Raw genomic sequence first — 18,617 nt, forward strand, 5'->3', positions numbered from 1 at the left:
ATACAGATTGATTTTGTGCGGAGGTGTCACCAGAGCGCCCTTTTCACATTCTTCCACTGTAGACAAAGAGTTTCTGCGTACTTCCCTGAACTCTGAGTTGGAAACGAACATGGATGTGCAAAATTTGGGAAATCACAAATACGTGGAACCTATCATGGTCCACTATGCAACGATACTACAGGACAGCGACGTAGTAAACTGAAACTTTTCTGCACAGAAACCTGACTGACATGGTGACCGAAGTATCTGCGTTTTAATGGTTTGACTTGGGTGGCTCTGATATTTCCAATTAGGTTTCTCAGCGCTACCAAATTGGATCACACCAAGCTGACTAGCTGAGTCACGCCACTCTAATTAGTTGGATCAGTCACTTGTTTTCAGTTGGGTTGCTCAGCGCTACCGAACTAGATTGCGCAGATTAACTGGCCAGCACAGCACAATCTGATTGGGTCACACTGATGATTGGACCTAGCCAAGCCACACAGCTGGTTTGTGTAAATTTGTTTAGTGTTTGAATTAACAGGCTAGTCATATTTCCAGATTTTTTTTAAAAATAGAGAAATTATTGTTTTCCTAATTCCTTCAAAATATTTTATGACATTTGGACATTTGTATATTAACAAGCGCAAATCCACAATAGCTGCGACTGCACACGCGCATGCATCCATGTGTCCATGCATCCACGCACACACCCTCACACAAACACATGACCTCTTCTTTGGCTCATGACCAACCGTTCCACAAAATCTTGTGCAAATCTGTGAATCCTTTCGGGAGTTATGCGCCTTTTTGTGATAGGCCACGCCCATTGCCACGCCCCCTCACACACCCTCAAACAAACACGTGACCTCTTCTTTGGCTCATGACCAACCTTTCCACAAAATCTTGTGCAAATCTGTGAATCCATTCGGGAGTTATGCGCCTTTTTGTGATAGACCACACCCATCGCCAAGCCCCCTCTTGGTCAATCGGTCTTGAAAGTTACTCAGCTCTACCTTCAGTCATGACCAACGTCCATGCCAAATTTCAGCCTCCTGGGGCAAAAACTGTGGCTGCTACGGGATGGGACACATTTTGTGGACCGACCGACCGATCGACCGACCGACAGACAGAGCTATAGAGCTGTGGTCACAGCTAAAAACAAGGCTTTTCATCAATTTTTATAATCTAAAAATATTCTGTATTTAAAAAACAAATTGCTGGGCCGTCTGGTGAGGGTATGAGACCTGATCGTTGCATTAGCAACTCCTACTGGTTGGAGCATTGCACACAATTACATTACACATAGGGCTATACTTCCAGCTACCTTTCACATGCATAAGCTAGTTACTGGTTAGTACAATAAATGATCTGTTTTCTATTTTGTACAATGTACATTGTTGTATATTGTCGCATGCCAATGTGACACCCATGGGAGGGACAGGTGGCAGTTCCGGGAGTGCACTGCTGGTTCCCACATGGAGAGAAAGAGCGCACCCACACACACACGAAAACAAACAGACACCTTCACCCTTCACCCTTCCCCCTCACGGGTTCCGGGCAAAAACTATTTACTGAAACAACAAACTAAAATAAGAAAGCTAAAAGAAAGAGCTGCTTTTCAGTACGCCGTTTGTAGCTGACTTTTCAGTTGGCCAGTTTCTTTCTTTGACTTGCGTGCTCAAAACAAACAGAACTCAAAACAGCCGCGCTCTCAGTGTGTGTGTGCTCCAGGTCTCGGCCCCAAACTGTGAAGAGGAACATACCTTTAAGCACCTGGGCTGATTAGTCAACGCAACCCAGGTGCATGTGCTCTCTCCACCAGCCGGCGCTGCTGAGACAAATCTGGTTCACTGTCGGACCGAATGCCGCACATATATCTTTGTAAATCTCTTTATTGTTGTTATTGTTGTGGTTCTTGTTAGTCATTTCCTTAAGTTATTTGAGTACTTACTTAATATTTCTTTGGTGAGTAATGGAAGCTTCGGCCAACTTAAAAAACCACCAGGCTAGCTGTGATGTAATTAACATTTGCAGAAGTTTTAGGTTTTTGTTAGCAAAATAATTCGTTGGGTTGGAAAGCAGCATCATAATTCAGTGGGTCCAGTGCCATTTAAGAGAGAAATGTGTCTGGATAGAAAAAGTTTCAAACGCCAGTTTTAATCACAGATTGTGACAAGAACTGTTATGTTATACTCCCATTCATTTTCTCCATAGAGAAATTATCTTTTTATCTGAAAATACATATATGGATAAATGTTTTTTCCTGTATTACGTCAGACTTCTGAGGCATTGTCAATTTGCATATTCATAGATTCCAGCATTCACAAAGATGGTAAAGGCATAGAAATGCTATTAAGCCATTTTCAGTAGGTCATTGAACTTTTTTGATGGAAAACCCATATTAAACAAATTATTCAATAAAGAATATTTTTAAGGTTTTAAAATACATGTGTAGGGGTACTTTAAGAACCTCAGATGTGAAATAAACTTTGCATTCTGATAAACTGTATTTCTTCTTTCTTCCAATATTTTAATTGAGTATGTTGTAATTGTAAATAGTCAGTTATGTTTAGTTTTCTTCTTCTATTTTGTGATATTGCATTGCATATTTCTGAAATATGTGGATATGTTGGCTGTATCAATGTTTATTTATAATACTGATAAAGCAATATAAGTAAAGGACATAAAAAATTAAAATAAAGGTTTTTCATCAACAATGGCGAAGTTCAAGGAAGTATGATGTCTTGCACACTGACACAGCATTCCACCCGCATGCATTTATTTTAACTTAAAAAAATAAGCAAACAGCTTGGGATATGTTCTTATATTTGCCTTTTTGGTTGTCAGTTTACTCACCAAGATCACTTAAAATATGTAGCCTAAGGACCGTTAAAATACAGGTTTTTTAGGATTGGGATGACAGGTATGCCATGTTACGCCTAGTTATGCCTAAAGAAGTGTGCCAAAACTGGTGAGTTACCAATAGCCTGTGATTCCTCTAGTCTACATACTTGCTCTTTTATTATGTTGTAAAGACTCCACATCAGTAAACATCAGTAATGGTTAGATTTGTCAGTGTTTTATTGTGTATGTGTATTTATAAATGTGAGCTCCATACACATTCAAAATTATGTTTTTGCCCTTTGTGTTTGACTGTTGGCAATCTATTATTCCACATCAATAGTAACTGGTATGGTATCTTTGAACATACATAAATTGGGTACAGACATGGTTTATGTTGGTGGCTAATGGTAGCCTGTGAGTGTGATTTCATAGTTCTGTGTTTGTACTTTAGATGCACACATGCTTGTGTATGTGTATGTATGTGCTAAGTTATGTGTCTGAGCTGTAGCTGACTAGGCTGGGCAAAGTGACACACCATTCACCAAGCATATTTCATAATGTTGGATGTGGACACACCCAAAGAGAGATTTGAACGTATTGAAACTGTAGTTATGTTCACAGACTGCAGTCTGTTAAAGTCATTCTGGTTCTGACAGGAGGGAGAGAGGCAGGGAAGTAGTAAGGAATCACAGGGAATGCCATTGAAACCGGAAGAGACAAACGTAATAAGAAGGGGAGAAGAAGGGAGGGAGAGAGAAAGACTTATTTATTAAAGGATTCAAAACTAAAAGGAAAGTTTGGACATGAAAATTGGATATGAAGAGGAAATAAAAACAAACTTTAAAAAAAGAAAAACTACTTCCATTTTTATTGGGATTTTCGTTGTGGAACAGCTATCTTTTGAAAGACATTTTAGGTAAGAAACTTTGATAGTTACAATGAAAAGATAAATATCATAACTGAAATAATCTTCAGAACACAATTTATCTTTTGGTTTATTGGATTAATTGTTACACTTTTTGACTGTTTTGTCAAAATGCAAAAATCTGCAACCAAATAAATGGCAAACTGAGTGACTTGAAAAGTGTCACTGAAACATTTATATTTATTGCAAATTCAGAAATGTATGACCCCTTTTTGTTGAACCCTCTGTTTGGACATTGTGATCAGTCTGTGAGTCGGAGTCATGATTTAATCTTGCCTGGTTCTAACACTGAGCTAGCTGTTAGCTGCAGGTGGCACCAAAAATGACGGCAATGAATAGTGCAACATAATGATGTCCATTAAGGGAGCATGCTTCCTAGGGTATGAAATTGGCTTTCCTCTGACACAGGCATTTGTTGGCTGAAACTCTGTCTAGTAGTAGCACAGTAATACCCTTGTGTACATGTGGCTGTGCCAAGAGGAAAGTAAGTAGAGTGGCTGAGAGTGCGGAAAGAGAGAGAGAGAGGGAGGGAGAGGGTGTGGAGGTCGCTGAAGGAGAGTGGGCATGTTGACAGAAGGGAAGTAAAGGGAGAAATGAGTTGTGCTCTGAAGATATTCTTGTAGACCTGGTCAAACTGGCTGGATAAGTGTGCAGTCACATGTGGCAAGAAAATAGTGAGAGATGAATGGACAAAGCAATGAAGAGTGAGCTAGAAGAAGGGCAACAAACACAGAAAAGACCATCACTCTATTCACTGCCATAAATGGTGAGTAGTTTTGCGTTTACCCAGTGAGAAAACTCTAGACGTCATAATCTAGATGGCTAGAGGCGTGGAAATCTAGGTTGGAAGCCGTTTTTACAGGAATGGACTTGGATAACACCAAGATAGTTCAGGTTTTACCTGGATATAGCCTGGCTACATCCTAGTCAGTGAGAACACTTTCACTTTTCAATCATATATTTTCACCTTAACACCTAGGCAGCATCTCACAAAAAATGTTCACTGGGTGTGAATGTAGTGTACAGCTTTTTTTATTTATTCAGTAGTGTAGTGCTTTGGCGTGGTTACTATTTCAGGTTTTATTCTCCACACCATAGTTAATCATATTGCCCACCATAATTTATGGTTTATATTATAGTATTGTCTAGCACAATGGACTAAAACATATTTTTATGCAATCTTGAAAATGATGTGCTTCATGTCTTAAAATTTCAATTAGGGTCTGAAAATGCTTTACCTACATCTGTCACAGAATTATACATTCTCCATTTCTGGTTGAGGTTTTGTGTGGCTGTTCATGTAAGTTTCATTGTGAATGTCCATATGAAAATGTGTACCATATATATATATATATATATATATATATATATATATGATTGTGTTCAACTATTAAAAACAAAACCTAATACCCACAGCCCTTTCTCTTTAATTTCCTTGTCAGAATTTGGTTGCTGATAAATCCAGTATTGTTAGGAGGCTAGATGGATGGAAACGTAAAATCCAATTCATATGAATTTAAACAGTGATGCTAGAATCCACCATTGTGATTTCCATGATATGCTAAATGTGTGTCTGATTTATGAGAAGATGTGCTGATATTGTCAATGGCATACATCCAACAGTACATTCTGGGGTGAATCCCAAAAATGCTGAACACGCAAAATCATTTTTGTCAGGCAATGTTTTTATTATGTACTACAGCATTTTAGTTTGCACAAACAATATAACAGACCTGCATGTATAACGTATTGTGGACAACTGGAAATTGACAATCTTTGCTAACTTTGAATTGTGTTTTTTGATTTATTATTAATTTTACAGATCTGACTAGCAACCTTTACAAATAGTTCCATGATGTCACATATCTCGCAATATTTGGTCAATGTAAGTGTTATGTGCATTTTTTTTACTTTTTCAAATATTATACTGTATTCTGTTGTGCTGCTTGGGTATATTCACCTAATTACAGACATTTCAACACAAATTTCAACAATATGAAATAATTAAACATGATAAATTATATCAAATGTGTCTTCCTGTATCAAATTATGTCAGTAGAAAAAGTAAGACATTAATTAAATTGTAATACTGTGCCATACTTCTCTTCTTTCTCTGCCTTCCCACTTTTGTCCTGGACCCCCTTCCCTAGCACCTGGTGACGTTCTCCCTGCAGAGTGGGGAGGTGCGCAGTGTAGAGGAGGCCCTCTCCCGCCTCTCTAACCTGGGCCGCACTGACCGCCTCTGGAGCCAGGAGATGCTGGTGGAGGTCAGCCCTGAGGTGGTGAGGCTGAGGGATGCGCAGAACCAGGTACTCCTCTCGTACGTGGAACCGTGTCAGTCTGCACTCCTGTGCTAGCTGCCCTGTGGTTTGTAACAAAGCAAATACATTGTGCTGACCTCTCTTGTATAGCATGCATACTGTGTCACAAGTATCACAATAGATTCAAATGTGCATGGCTAACATCTTTTATTGAATGCATTGCAAAAGGAGGAGTGTGTTATGTCTAAGACTTATGTAAAAACTGCCCTGTTGAGAATTTAGAATCAAAAGCTGACCAACATTAGAATGATAAAACACCAAGCAATATATTACACAGACACTTTCGCTGTGGTGTGTGTACACAGGAAGAGTTGGAGGCATTCCACGTGTCCACCATTCACCGCTGTGACGCCATACACACTGAGAAACAATTCCCGCCCCTTCTCCTACTCGTCTGCCAAACCCTGCTGCAGAGAAAACCGGACATTCACTTTTTCAGCTGTGAGACTGTGGGGGTGAGTTCTGGCCTGCCCCTCTCTGCGCTACTTGTTACTGCCATGCTGACCAATGCTGTTTGTATCCGTTCCTCAAAGTATTTTAGGTCTGTACAACACTACTGTGCGGATACTCTGCGCCACATGCATTTGTACACTGTGCGTCTGCTCTAGGAAATATGTGTGTGAATTTATGTGTATAAAACAAACAAATATACAAATGTATATAAATGTATATAAACAAACGTTTGCAGTGTACAATGCTGTCTACGTGTGCTGTTTTGTCATGCTTTTAGTGCCATCACAGTTGTTGTCGCTTGGGCGGTTTGTTCTTTTTGTGTTTCTAGGTGGAACTTATCCGAGATGACATCATCCTCGCTGTGACCCATTACACATCAATGACCAGCCAGCATCTCAGGGCTTTGAGGTAGGCCGCTAACGACATCGTCGCTACGCAGACACAGCATGCACTGTCATTGCGATAAAAGTGCTAGGGCCATTTTTCAAACAGTAACTACTCGCTCACTCTGATTGATGGGACGTCACGGCACAGAGGCGGTAGCTGGGGGTGAGCGTCCATGCAAGAGAATCGGCTTCTAGCTGACTCATCAAGGTTGTAGGACCAGGTTAGTGAGGAGCTGCAGTGGCCTGAGGCACTGATACTAAGACGACAGGCAGGACAGCAGAGGGAAGGTACAATTTTTGGTGGGGAAGGTGATCTCGCCTTGGTGGAAGAGCATGGATTAGGATGTGGTCAGATTGAGCATGTGCACACAGTCTACTGAGATTCATACCCTTTTTTCAGTTGTGATTTGAGCAGTGAACGGTCCATAGGTTTCATAGCAAAAGGAATTAGCAAACACAGCTGTTCTGCGGCTCATTCAAGACAGATGAAATAGGTGGTCCCCTGTGGCTCACTAGTGGTTTCTTCCGTGGCATGATGGGGCTTGTGCCACTCACAAAGGAATACTTACTTTGCTGGCTGCTTCAGCATTCATTTATCTCACAGACACAAACACATATTCTCTGCCTTCATCACACTTGAAGGTGATATCAATAACATACCTCAGTCATTTGATTTTTTTCTCATTCAAATGTTCCAAGTCATGTTATCTAAGTGACTGAATTTTATCATTTCTGAAAAAGGGCATCTGCTAAATAGTGAAATTATATCAATAAACAAAATATTTTTAAAGACTGAAATACTCTTTCATATGAATAGTTGATACATTTATGTGTTCTTTATTTTTACTCTCAAGACATTGAGACTTCCGGATAAATTCCTCAGATGTTACTATGCAAAGCACAATTATGAAACTATTACATATTAATGGTGGGCAGGACAAGTTCATTTAAACACTTTATCAGGTTGTCACTGATAACTGGGGAATAAAATGAAAAACAACACTTGACAAGATGCTTAAGGTCCAATGACCATTCTGCTGCCTTACACACAGTCATTTTTATTGTATTTGCCCGGTTTCATTTAGATAATGTTTCACACGATATGCTTCAAGAATTTAATCTCTTTGTGACAAGAAAGGTGTTGCAATGGTGTTCTTATTAAGACATGCTTCTCATCATATGACTCAGTGTTGACACAGTCCCGAGAGAGAGGGGGAGAGAGAGGGGGGGCGGGGGGGCGAGAGACCGGAAATGAGGGAGGATAGACTTGTTTTACTCGTTTTTGCATAACTTTAGAAGGTGTGACTGAGAGAACAGGGCCATTCTACAAGAGTACAGATTACAGGTGCAGGTGCATGCGTGGACTTCAGTTTCAGTAAAGTAACACCACACACCGAGATATCAGGTAAATCTACATGTAAGTTTATTGTAATATTTCTGTTTGGACTAAGCTGAATGAATATGTAAAATGGGGAAAATTTGTCTGATTGGACGAGACAGATCATGTGATCACTGTCATACAATATTAAATTGAAGTGTTTTGAGGATGCAGTTTGTCTGTGTTGTATACTGATGCAGTTTGCTTTAGCTTGTTACTATATCAGGATGTAAGTATACTCATGCATACTGTATGTTGTATGGGAATGTGGAAGGTAGTTAGGTGGATAGGAAGACACATTCTGTGCTTTACAAGGGATAAAAAAAACTACTCAGGGATTACCTGACCATTTAGGCAACTGACAAATGAAAACCGAGGTCCCTTCTCCATTAAACTGTAAAGTGGAGTTTAGAAATAATGTAAACTGTAAATGATGCATTTACATGTGCATATGGTCGATAAGATCACAGAATGAAGACATTGCAATAACAGTAAAATGATATCAGCAGAAAGGTTCATTAGAAACACATAGTCTCGTATGCTTCTGTTGGAAATGGTATGGAATGTGAAGGTGATACTCTGAAAGAGAATGGAGGGAGAAGACAGGAGCAATACATCAGTATGAAAGAATAGAATGAATAGAATGATAGGAATTGAGAACGAAGATATTTCCAGAGTGATGTCATACATGAAACAACAGCCAAATAACTGTATATTTATTCTCCGCTAAGAGAACAAAAATGTACATGATAGTAAATGACAGTGGAAAATGGAATTGTTTATCATATTTCTTTCATCACTTACAGTTGTGGGTTAAATCAGTGAAGATCAGTATAACTTTTGTCCTTTTTAACCCTTTAATAACCTTTTTTTTTAAGTTCTTCCAAAAATAATTTCAGGATCTCAGACATGTTACCCTCTCACCTGCCCCCACCCCCAAAGCAGACACAAGAACAGGCACACACACTCACACACGCACAAAAATAACTAGGAAATTCCACAACAAATGTACAGTCTCTTGGTAGAAGAGTCATGGTACACAACAATACCGAGACAACAATTTAAGTCAAAGCACAGTAAACTTTGCTTTGGGAAGAAAAGGAACTCTGAGACATCATGAAAAACCAGCATCAGTCACCAATGTCATCTTTTAGAAATGTCATTTTCAAACTTAGCACAAGAATGCACATGCATGCAAGAGTACACACATATGCACAATTACACACCTTGAACAAGCACATAACCGGCACAACTAACTTCCGCAGACACATTTTAGCTGGCACCACCTGCGCATGTGTCCCACAAAACGTCCCTCAAAAGTCGTCCGTGAGTGAGTGAGTGACCACAATTTTCCATGCATAGCCCACGGCGGCAGCTCCTGTGCACCGTAGGAAAAATAGGTGGTGTTCATGTCAATGCTGATGTGTTCATATCTGTCTGCAGCCAGAAGGGGAACCGTCTCTCCCTCCCTCCCAGTGCTAGCCAGGCTCAAAAGCAGCAGAAGTCACAAACCCTCCCTGCATCAGTCACAATGCTGGGACCCCCGGGGATCCCTGATCCTCCCCTGGCTCATGCCCCCAACCCCCCACCACCCAACCCTCCACCCTACCCTGGAACCAAAGGTAAAGAGAGATGACTATTATTATCAATTACTTTGCCACTCAAAGCTGTGTTGTCCATGCTAATTGAATTAAAGGGAAAGGGCAGTGCCATCCAATGGGCACTAGTAAAAATGGGCTTGAGTACTTATTTTGTGCCTGTCTTGTTTGTGCCCTTCACTGGTTCATAACTTAGATGTAAACATGATCGCCTTATTGACCAAGTGAAAAAATGAACTAATGGACTGAAATATATTTTAAAATGTGCCAGAAGTGACTTTCACAGCTGGATTAACCCTGATCCCTATCTGTTTACCAGTGAATGAGTCAGGCAGTCAGAAGGCAGACACATCTCTCCTACGGGCTGCAAGGGAAGTGGTATGTGATACGTGTGTGGATCTGTCTTCTCTGTCTGCCTAATGCATGTCTATACACCGTCTCTAAGTTTGTGTTCTCCTGTGGGTGTGCATGTGTGGGAACTGACTTTGGCAAATAGGTCTGGATAGATATGCATTCCAACCCAAAACAGAGAATGCACGGATCTTTGTGTATACCTTTGTGTCTACACCTGATTGAGCACACATGGCTGTCTGTTAATGTGTGTAGGTGTTTGCGCTCTTCCTTTTCTACGTCTGTTTGTCGGTGTAGGCCTCATTCCCGGAATGCAAATGCACTGGAATGCTTATTCTTCAAGGGTTCCACCCCAGACATATCATGCCTCAGTGCCTTCACTCCGCAACTCTCTGTACCCCTCCCTCTGCCAGGAGATACTGAACCACTGTTTTGACGACATCGAGCTCTTCATGGGGAAGTTACAGAAGTCAGCCGAAGCACACAGTGTGCTGAGCCAGAGGAACAAGAAGAAGAAGAGTCGCAAAAAAGACACAGAAGGTGAGAGGCAAGGAAGGAGGGAGGGAAGGAGGGAGGGAGGAAGAGCAAGATGACCTGAGGGCTTGTCAAAAAACATAAGCAGTCATTCTGTGCATGTTCATCTATGAGTGGGACAGCTCAGAAACAGAAGACGTTGAATACACATCCTGTGTGTCACTGGGCTTTGCTATAGCATAGAAAAGCACATGGCAGGAACTGAAGTGTTCTTTAAGACTGAGAGTATGGGCATAAAAGGGACAAATAAACAGTTATTCAAACAGATGCAATCATGTTTTCTTTATTTTGTATATTTTCTGTATGTTGTTTCTTGTGTGCAGATGACTTGCTGACTCTGAGGGCTCGCCCTCCGGCAGAAAATGAATTTATTGACATCTTTCAGAAATTCAAATACTGCTTCAGCCTATTGGTGAGACACTGGAACATTTCTTTTTAAAATTATCATTATTACTTTTTTTAAATTATCATTATAAGTACACCTGACAGTTATGTACTAATTGGCCATGTTGAAGTCTAGTTTATCCAATAAACGCAGTTGCGTAATACCGCCTGTTGACAAACTGATGTACTAGGTGTAACACTTAAGGCTGCATTATTCAAGAAAAATTCCAATATTTCTATAACACCGCAAATAATTCAATTTTTCATTGGCCTCTCAATGGATATAAGTATAGTTACTGGCGCTAGATTAGTTGACCCTGCAAAGATGGATGAACATTATAGTCCAGTGGACATTATCCAATCTCTGATATTGTTCTCTATTGATATTTGTCTGAAGCTCATAGAGGGCAGTATATTATTGAAGTTACAGCGCTGATTGTGTACTTGGTATGCTGTTGTTCAGGCCCGGTTGAAGTCATGCATTTCAAACCCCACCTCAGAAGAGCTGGTACACCACATCTTCAGTCCCTTGGAAATGGTGAGATCACCTTTATGACTGTGATAATTACTCATGCTGGACAGTGAGCTTGTGCCCTTACTGATAGAATCCCTCAAATTCAGTGCCTACTGTGGTCTCCACAGTCAATATGCTATTACTGCTGTTGATAACATCTGGATGTATTTGTATGTACTTCACTCTGGTAAGGCCTCATCTTTGAAATCATAGTAGAACTCACAGGTCTAAGCACAGAAGAGAGATTCAGAATTTGTTCAAAATAAGCATTTCAACTGAACACATTTTATGCATAATTTTATTACTGTGTACTGCTTCGAAAATGAAAGCAAGACTATAATCGGTAAGGTAGTTATGTGATTTAATCATTTTGTGATTTGTCTGAAGTGTTCATTTTGGGCAGGGTGGGGTTAAGCAGTGTTTAAGATTATTTTCCCCCAATCTCTTAAAAATGACTAATACTGAATGGCAGTGTCTAATGTAAATGCCCATTGGGGGTTATAAGCACTTAACTGTGCCTGGAGTGTCCATTAAATGAGACGGTGAGGTGGGGTGGAACAATTTCAGCTTTGTCTGGAGTGTTCCATAAAGACAGGCAGCGGTAAGGAGCACACTGTGAATAAAGGAATGAGTCACAGGGGTGTGTAGCGAGGGCATGGGAAATGTTACATGTGGGTGTGTATATGGAGGTTCTGTGGAAGCTGGTGGCGTAGTGCTGTAGCTGGCAAGGCTAAAGCTGGCAACGCTAACGGCTCCCATGCTATTCCAGATCGTGAAGACCACTGGGGGGCCCGCGCTGGGGGCCTCCGTGTCCAGCCCGGCGATGACCAGCGGAGCCGTGTCACTGCTGCAGGACAACCTGACGGAGGAGGAGAGGCTGCTGTGGGCGGCACTGGGACCCAACTGGACCCTGCCCCGGTCAGTACAGCTGTTACCTCACTGGGTGTACCCAGCCTCCTGCTCATTTATCTTACTTAACTTTTATTTACCCAGGTAGTCCCACCGAGACACAGAATCTGTTTTAAAAGGGGGACCTAGCCAAGAGGCCAACAGGGCTCACGTCACTGCCCACCACGTTGTAGAAGCAACATGGCAATGCAGTTTGTGTGTACTGTTGACCCTCAGATCTCACAGTCTCCTTCATAGTGTGCATGGACTGAGCCATACCAGGATGTACTCTGTACATGGGAGTCCAGAGCGGTACTCAGTCAGTCTCTGTAATGATGACCCCCCCCCCCCCCTTCCGGTCTTGTAGTTCTCAGCTCAGAGGCCCAGTTTCCCCCTACACGCCCGTATTCATGGATGGGTGGAAGCCCGAGGCCATCGACCCAAATGGACAGGCTTGGGAGGACCCCATAGAGTCGCAACACAAACACGAAACTCTAAGGGAAAAACAAGAGGTACAGGCCACTGAGAGCTCGACCCAACGCTATTGCAAATTGTGACTGTGCACAATGTATGAAATGTGCAGTTATGGAGGAGTTATTAATATACAATGATTTCAGGAGATATCAGTACACAGAAAGATCTGGCGTTTCATGAGCAATACTGGAAATAATGAAGGGTGTTGTCTGAAGACAATAGGAACATACGTAGATGGTGGATAGGTTTATGCTCTCCAGTAAAGTAAACAAGGGTGAAGCTGTTACCAGGATGGGCGTTCCACCTCACTGCCTTTGTCCTTCCCATTCAGATGGCCCTCAGTCAGCCGGCTGGACCCATCAAGTCTCAAGCCTACGGCAGTGATGCATCGTAAGTGTCACCTTGGTTACAGGGGTGTGGCTAAAGGGGTGGCATCCTCCCCCCTCCTGTAATATCATTGGCCATGCCTGGTAGGTTTCACTGTAGGGGGGCTCTAGCATATAAACTTACAAAATGCACCATAACTTATTGTTATTAATGGTATTATAAAGCTTATGCTATTTAATGTGTTGTCCAATCAATGTGAAACTCTTATGCAATGCAATACATTGTGAGCCAATTTTAAATACTGTATTTATTTCTGATAGAATTTCCTAATTTCCCATTGGCCACCCCTGACTGGTTCTTGGTCCACCCACTGAAAAAATCCTAAAATTGCCACTGTTCAGTTAAAGAGAAGAAATCCTCAAGACTTCCTCTCTCTTCATTCACCCATTTGTAAAGTAGTGTGGATGTCATAATGAATCAATGTGATGTGCCTGTACAATCCAGAGCAATTGTTAGGGAGGTGAAAACAGACAGAGATCACTTTGCGTTGAGCAGTAAGGATGTGCTTTTTGGAGACCCCATGTGGACAGGGAGGGGAATGGCAGGTAACAGGTGTTAGGGTAAAGGAAGCCTGATCAGAGCTCTGGGAGCAGTGGAGTGAGGGTGAGATGATGAGACCTCTGCTTCTCCTCGTCCGTCCTCACAGCGAGGGTGCCAGCCTTCCCCCTGAGGGCGAGAGGGTGTTCCGCTGCAGCTACGACTTTGTGGCCCGAAACAGCACCGAGCTCTCTGTGCTACAGGGAGAGACGCTGGAGGTACTGATACATCCTTTCTCTTCTGCGGCAGTTTGCATCTGTCTGTCCTCGTACGCTTAACTTCAGGCACGTGGAACAGATAGAACTATATTCTCAATGTCTGTCTCCCAAAAGCAGCAACTGTCCACATATGCAAATGATACATGTCATTTTAATTACCTGGATGGCTGTACCTCCAGATAACAGGAAGGGCCTTTTCTATGGGTGACACCAGCACTTTATGCCTCCATTCAGAACATTCTTTCTTCTTCTGTCAGGTCATTGAGTCGTCAAAGCGCTGGTGGAAGTGTTGCAACCGCTTTAACCAGATCGGCTTTGTGCCTTTCAACATCCTGGAGCCCCTGTCAGCCGTGAGTGAAATTCACCCGGAAAGTCCTGCCACACACAAGAAACCAAAGGTATGCTCATAAACAGACCCGCTACACACCAACCGCTAACTGTAGCCCATTCCACAGCAGTAAACGCTGGGCCACACTGACACTCAGGCTATACACACCACTGCCTTAAGTTTCAGCCTGCAATGAGAAAAACAATGAGGCCAAAAATAAATAAATAAATAAATAAAAACCACATGGCCAAAAGGTTAAATGTGTTAAAGTAGTATCTGTTTCTTTCAATCAATGTCAGTCAGCAGACATAACAATGTCTCCTCTTCCCCCCCACAGCCTTCTCCCTCCCTACAAACAAATAGAGCCTCATACAATCCTCCACCGCCCCCACCTTTGACCCTTGACCCTTCAGCCCTACGTCCCCGGAGCATGGTCCTGCCCTCCCAACTCAGCCCATCCATAGAAGACACAGACAAAGGTACTGCAAGAGTGAGAGGGTCCTGCATATGAGAGGTGCTCTCTCCAAAACGTACTGTAAAGATGGGGGCAGTAGTTAAGGAGGAGAAGGATAAGATTACTCGCTGGAGGAGGGAAAACTAACAGCAAAAGAAGAGATCACCATCATGTCTTTCTCTTGTTTTCTTTTAGTGATGATGATAAATGACGAGCTGTTACAGAGACTGACGAATGGGAAGGCAGGCATTGCTCGTCCCTTGGTCATCCCTCGTTCCTCAGATACCTCCGTCCCCTTGGACTACCACTCCCCGCCTTCAGAAGTGATGGAGTGGCTGCGAGGCAAGGGCTTCAGTGAGCCGTGAGTCTGTCCTCAAGTCTTTACACTCAGTAAAGCCCCCCTTCATTGTTCCAGCATTGTGGAGGTAGCATTTGAGCCAGTATTGAGGCCATAAGTGGGGTATTATGGGTATTCAGAACCTTAAAAATACATCAAAAATCAAGATGAGTATAACTCAGGGAATCTATAAGACCGCTAGGCTGATATGAGAACAACATGGGATACACTATCGCTTCAATGCAACTAGACCTTGTTTAGCAGCATTCAAGATGGGGAATGCCATTCATAGTAAAGGCACAATGCAATTTATGCTCAGTGGCCACTTTATTAGGTACACCTATCTAGTACCAGGTAAGGACCCCTTTAGCCTCCTGAACAACCTGAATTATTTGTGGTATGGATTCAACGAGGTCCTGGAAACATGTGACTCAACAGCATCACGCAGCATCGCACAGTTCCAACAGCATCGTGCAGTTCCTGCAGATTTGTCAGCCAGATATTTATGCTGCAACTCTTTTGTTCCACCTTATCCCAAAGGTGCTCCATTGGAGATCTGGGGACTGTGCAGGCCATTGGAGTAAAGTGAAATCACTTTCATGTTTGTGGAAACAGTTTTAGATGATATGTGCTTTGTGCCACGGCACATTATTTTGTTGGAATTGTATCATTTGAAAAAGGGTAGATTGTGGGCATTAAAGGATACTTAAGTATGCGTATGCTACGGCATTAAAATGATGCTCTGTTGGTATTAATGAGCCTCATTTATGCCAAGAAAACATTTCCCACACCATTACACCACCACCGCCAGCCTGTGCCGTTGACAAAAGGCAGAATGGATCCATGGATTCTTGCTGTTTACACCAAATTCTGACTCTTACCATCTGTGTGGTGCTGGAAGCACCATATCTGGCACAAATAGTCATGCCACGGTCAAAGTCTCTTAGATTACACGTCAGGCCCATTCTAATGTTTGAACATTACAACATGCGAGGCATAAATGGTAAAGCGCTTTGGATAAAAGCGCTATATAAATGCACTCCATTTACCAACAAACAACAAACTGAACCTCTTCATCATGTCTGCATGCTTTAAATATTAAGTTGCAGCCACAGGATTTGCAGTTTGGAGGAGCAGGCTATTTGCATTAATGAGCCGATGTACCTAATAAAGTGTGATTAATCCGTTTGTTCATGTGTATCATGTTTACAGTCATCATGCATTTTTCACTTTGGAAAGAATTTACCTTTGACTGTTGGCATAGGTGTTTGGAAAATTACAGATTTAAATAGCATTGAGGTCATGTAATCTGTTTTCAACCTATAATTAGCACACTATACTAGTGACAGAAACAAAACTATTCTCTCATGCCTTCTGGTCTCTCTGCCATTCAGGACAGTGCAGTGTCTGGGAGTACTTACTGGAGCTCAGCTTTTCTCCCTGAACAAAGAGGAACTGCGTGCAGTCACACCAGACGAGGGCGCCAGAGTCTACAGCCAGATCATGGTGCACAAGACAATGCTGGAGGTAATGAACTACTTCTCAGGAACTTCCAGCAAATCAAACAAATCTCACTGGTGGTGATGGGTTCTCAACAAGGCCATTTGGTGTTGGCAATTTCCTTATTCTCTCAATGAAAATGATTTTCAGTCATGTCTAAAGAGTGTGGGCAAACCTCCACTGTTACTGTCACTCTAAATGCTTGCTTCAATCATTTGAGACCATAAATTCACAAGATAACTTTGTTTTCAACCCCAGCTGTTATTCCAACTTAACTTCCTACCTCATGCCTTTTCTGTTACTGTGACTCAGGATGCACACAGGGCCACAGAGCTGGAGGCAGTGATGGAGAAACAGAAGATGAAAGTGGACCTGAAATCGGAGAGCAGCCTACTGTGACGGACACTGCTCGTCACAGACATTCACTAACACTAATCACCTCAAACACCAGCAGTGATCCCGACAGTGATCGAAACACAGCAAGGCTAAAAGGGACGATAACTGCATACACCAACAATTAAGTAACACAGGCCAAGAATGATCAACTAGTAAACTGGTCTACTGCCTCCAATCACTGCACACCTGGACGGATCCAGACGCAAGTCTTTGCACATGCACAAGGACTCAATATGAATCACTTCCTGTGCTGGCAATGATTTGCACACTGATCCACAGCCAGACTGTCATAGTTCCACACAACATTGATTTCTACATGCAACAATACTTGCATATAAACTGAAACGAACCACAACAAAGCTGTCTGACCCAGCGGTTATGATATCCTAATTTTAGAATATGTTTAAGAATGAATACCCACATGGTTGAAAATGTATTGGCATAACCTCTGGAACTTTCTGGTAAGAACATGTCAGAACCTCTATTTCTGTCCAGTGTACAGTATCTCCTGATGCTGTGCCATCTCAACACATCAAGAAGCACAGCTGAGCAGTTTAAGTTCTGTTTACTTTCTGACTGCACTAGCCCTAGGCTGTGTTTAGTCACGAACACTTCACCCATACACACACAAACTAGCAGCGTCGGTCCATTAACTTTAAATTATCCATGTCATTAACGGGAGACATTGAGCCAGAAGTACATTTTCCCAGTGCAATTACTAATTATGAATTTAAATAAATGTATGTGTAAGAATATCTCACCGTCTGATGAGTTTTGCCTTCTGAGGACACAAAGCAGTCAAACTAATTCAGAAACAGAAGATTTTATTTGAGGCAAAGTGATCCTTTCCACAGGTTTGTCTTAAATTTGGTCTTGGCATAGTTTTTTTCCCCAGCAAAATAAAACCTTGTATAAACCTGACAAGCTGGTGGGGTGAGGGAATATAGTTTGAGGTCAGCCGTAAATTCACAATTTCAAATAAATAATGAAATGAGAATGTACTGCACCACATGCAACATGGATACCCTAAGAGCCTCTCAACCAAACCAAAAGACAACCAACCTTTTAAGGTTACAGAGACACCCCTTAAACATTACATGGCAAAGGTGATACACTTCTCATGACATCGAAAGGACAGTTCACTTTATAGAGTTTTTAATATTTCAATTTTAGTATGTTTTTATTTGGCCCAAACAGTTTTGAATGTGACGAAGGATATTAAAGATCAGAGATGTGTGGCCGCAAATGGCAATGGTTACACCCAATTTGAGGACATCAATCCACAATTTCAATAGATCTGAAATGACTAAGGGGACTTGACGAGTGAAGTTTGTCCCATTTCCTTTTTCCGGAAATTGGAATTTCGCAGGCAGAAACCATTTTCAGTGCTGCAGGGAGGTTGATGCTCGGAGGCACTTTTTTCCTCCA

General features: G+C 41.9%; 1 protein-coding gene across 2 annotated transcripts; it reads left to right on the forward strand.

Moving 5' to 3' along the window:
• Positions 1 to 3,473: 3,473 nt before the first annotated feature.
• Positions 3,474 to 17,944, forward strand: LOC118220120 (epidermal growth factor receptor kinase substrate 8-like protein 1). 2 transcript variants are annotated; one of them, XM_035403747.1, is made up of 19 exons: positions 3,474 to 3,742; positions 5,574 to 5,636; positions 5,902 to 6,060; positions 6,378 to 6,527; positions 6,854 to 6,933; positions 9,733 to 9,911; positions 10,207 to 10,265; positions 10,652 to 10,778; positions 11,096 to 11,184; positions 11,620 to 11,694; positions 12,440 to 12,588; positions 12,926 to 13,070; positions 13,364 to 13,422; positions 14,066 to 14,174; positions 14,432 to 14,572; positions 14,840 to 14,981; positions 15,152 to 15,317; positions 16,688 to 16,820; positions 17,106 to 17,944. In XM_035403747.1, the coding sequence occupies exons 2-19, from the start codon at positions 5,604 to 5,606 to the stop codon at positions 17,190 to 17,192; spliced, it is 2,082 nt and encodes a 693-aa protein (XP_035259638.1). In that variant the 5' UTR covers positions 3,474 to 3,742; positions 5,574 to 5,603; the 3' UTR covers positions 17,193 to 17,944. The 2 variants fall into 2 exon arrangements, with proteins under 2 accessions (XP_035259638.1, XP_035259637.1); XM_035403746.1 differs by lacking the exon at positions 3,474 to 3,742 and adding an exon at positions 4,162 to 4,517.
• The last annotated feature ends 673 nt before the right edge of the window (positions 17,945 to 18,617 follow it).

The sequence above is a fragment of the Anguilla anguilla genome, chromosome 2, assembly GCF_013347855.1.
Source record: "Anguilla anguilla isolate fAngAng1 chromosome 2, fAngAng1.pri, whole genome shotgun sequence".
NCBI classification, from domain to species: domain Eukaryota; kingdom Metazoa; phylum Chordata; class Actinopteri; order Anguilliformes; family Anguillidae; genus Anguilla; species Anguilla anguilla.

Bases quoted from the DNA above. Each gene is read 5' to 3' on its own strand.
- LOC118220120 (XM_035403747.1), top strand. From the start codon at position 5,604: ATGATGTCACATATCTCGCAATATTTGGTCAAT. The intron at 6,061-6,377 runs GTACTCCTCTCG...GTGTGTACACAG, and splicing joins TGAGGGATGCGCAGAACCAG to GAAGAGTTGGAGGCATTCCA. The intron at 16,821-17,105 runs GTAATGAACTAC...ACTGTGACTCAG, and splicing joins TGCACAAGACAATGCTGGAG to GATGCACACAGGGCCACAGA.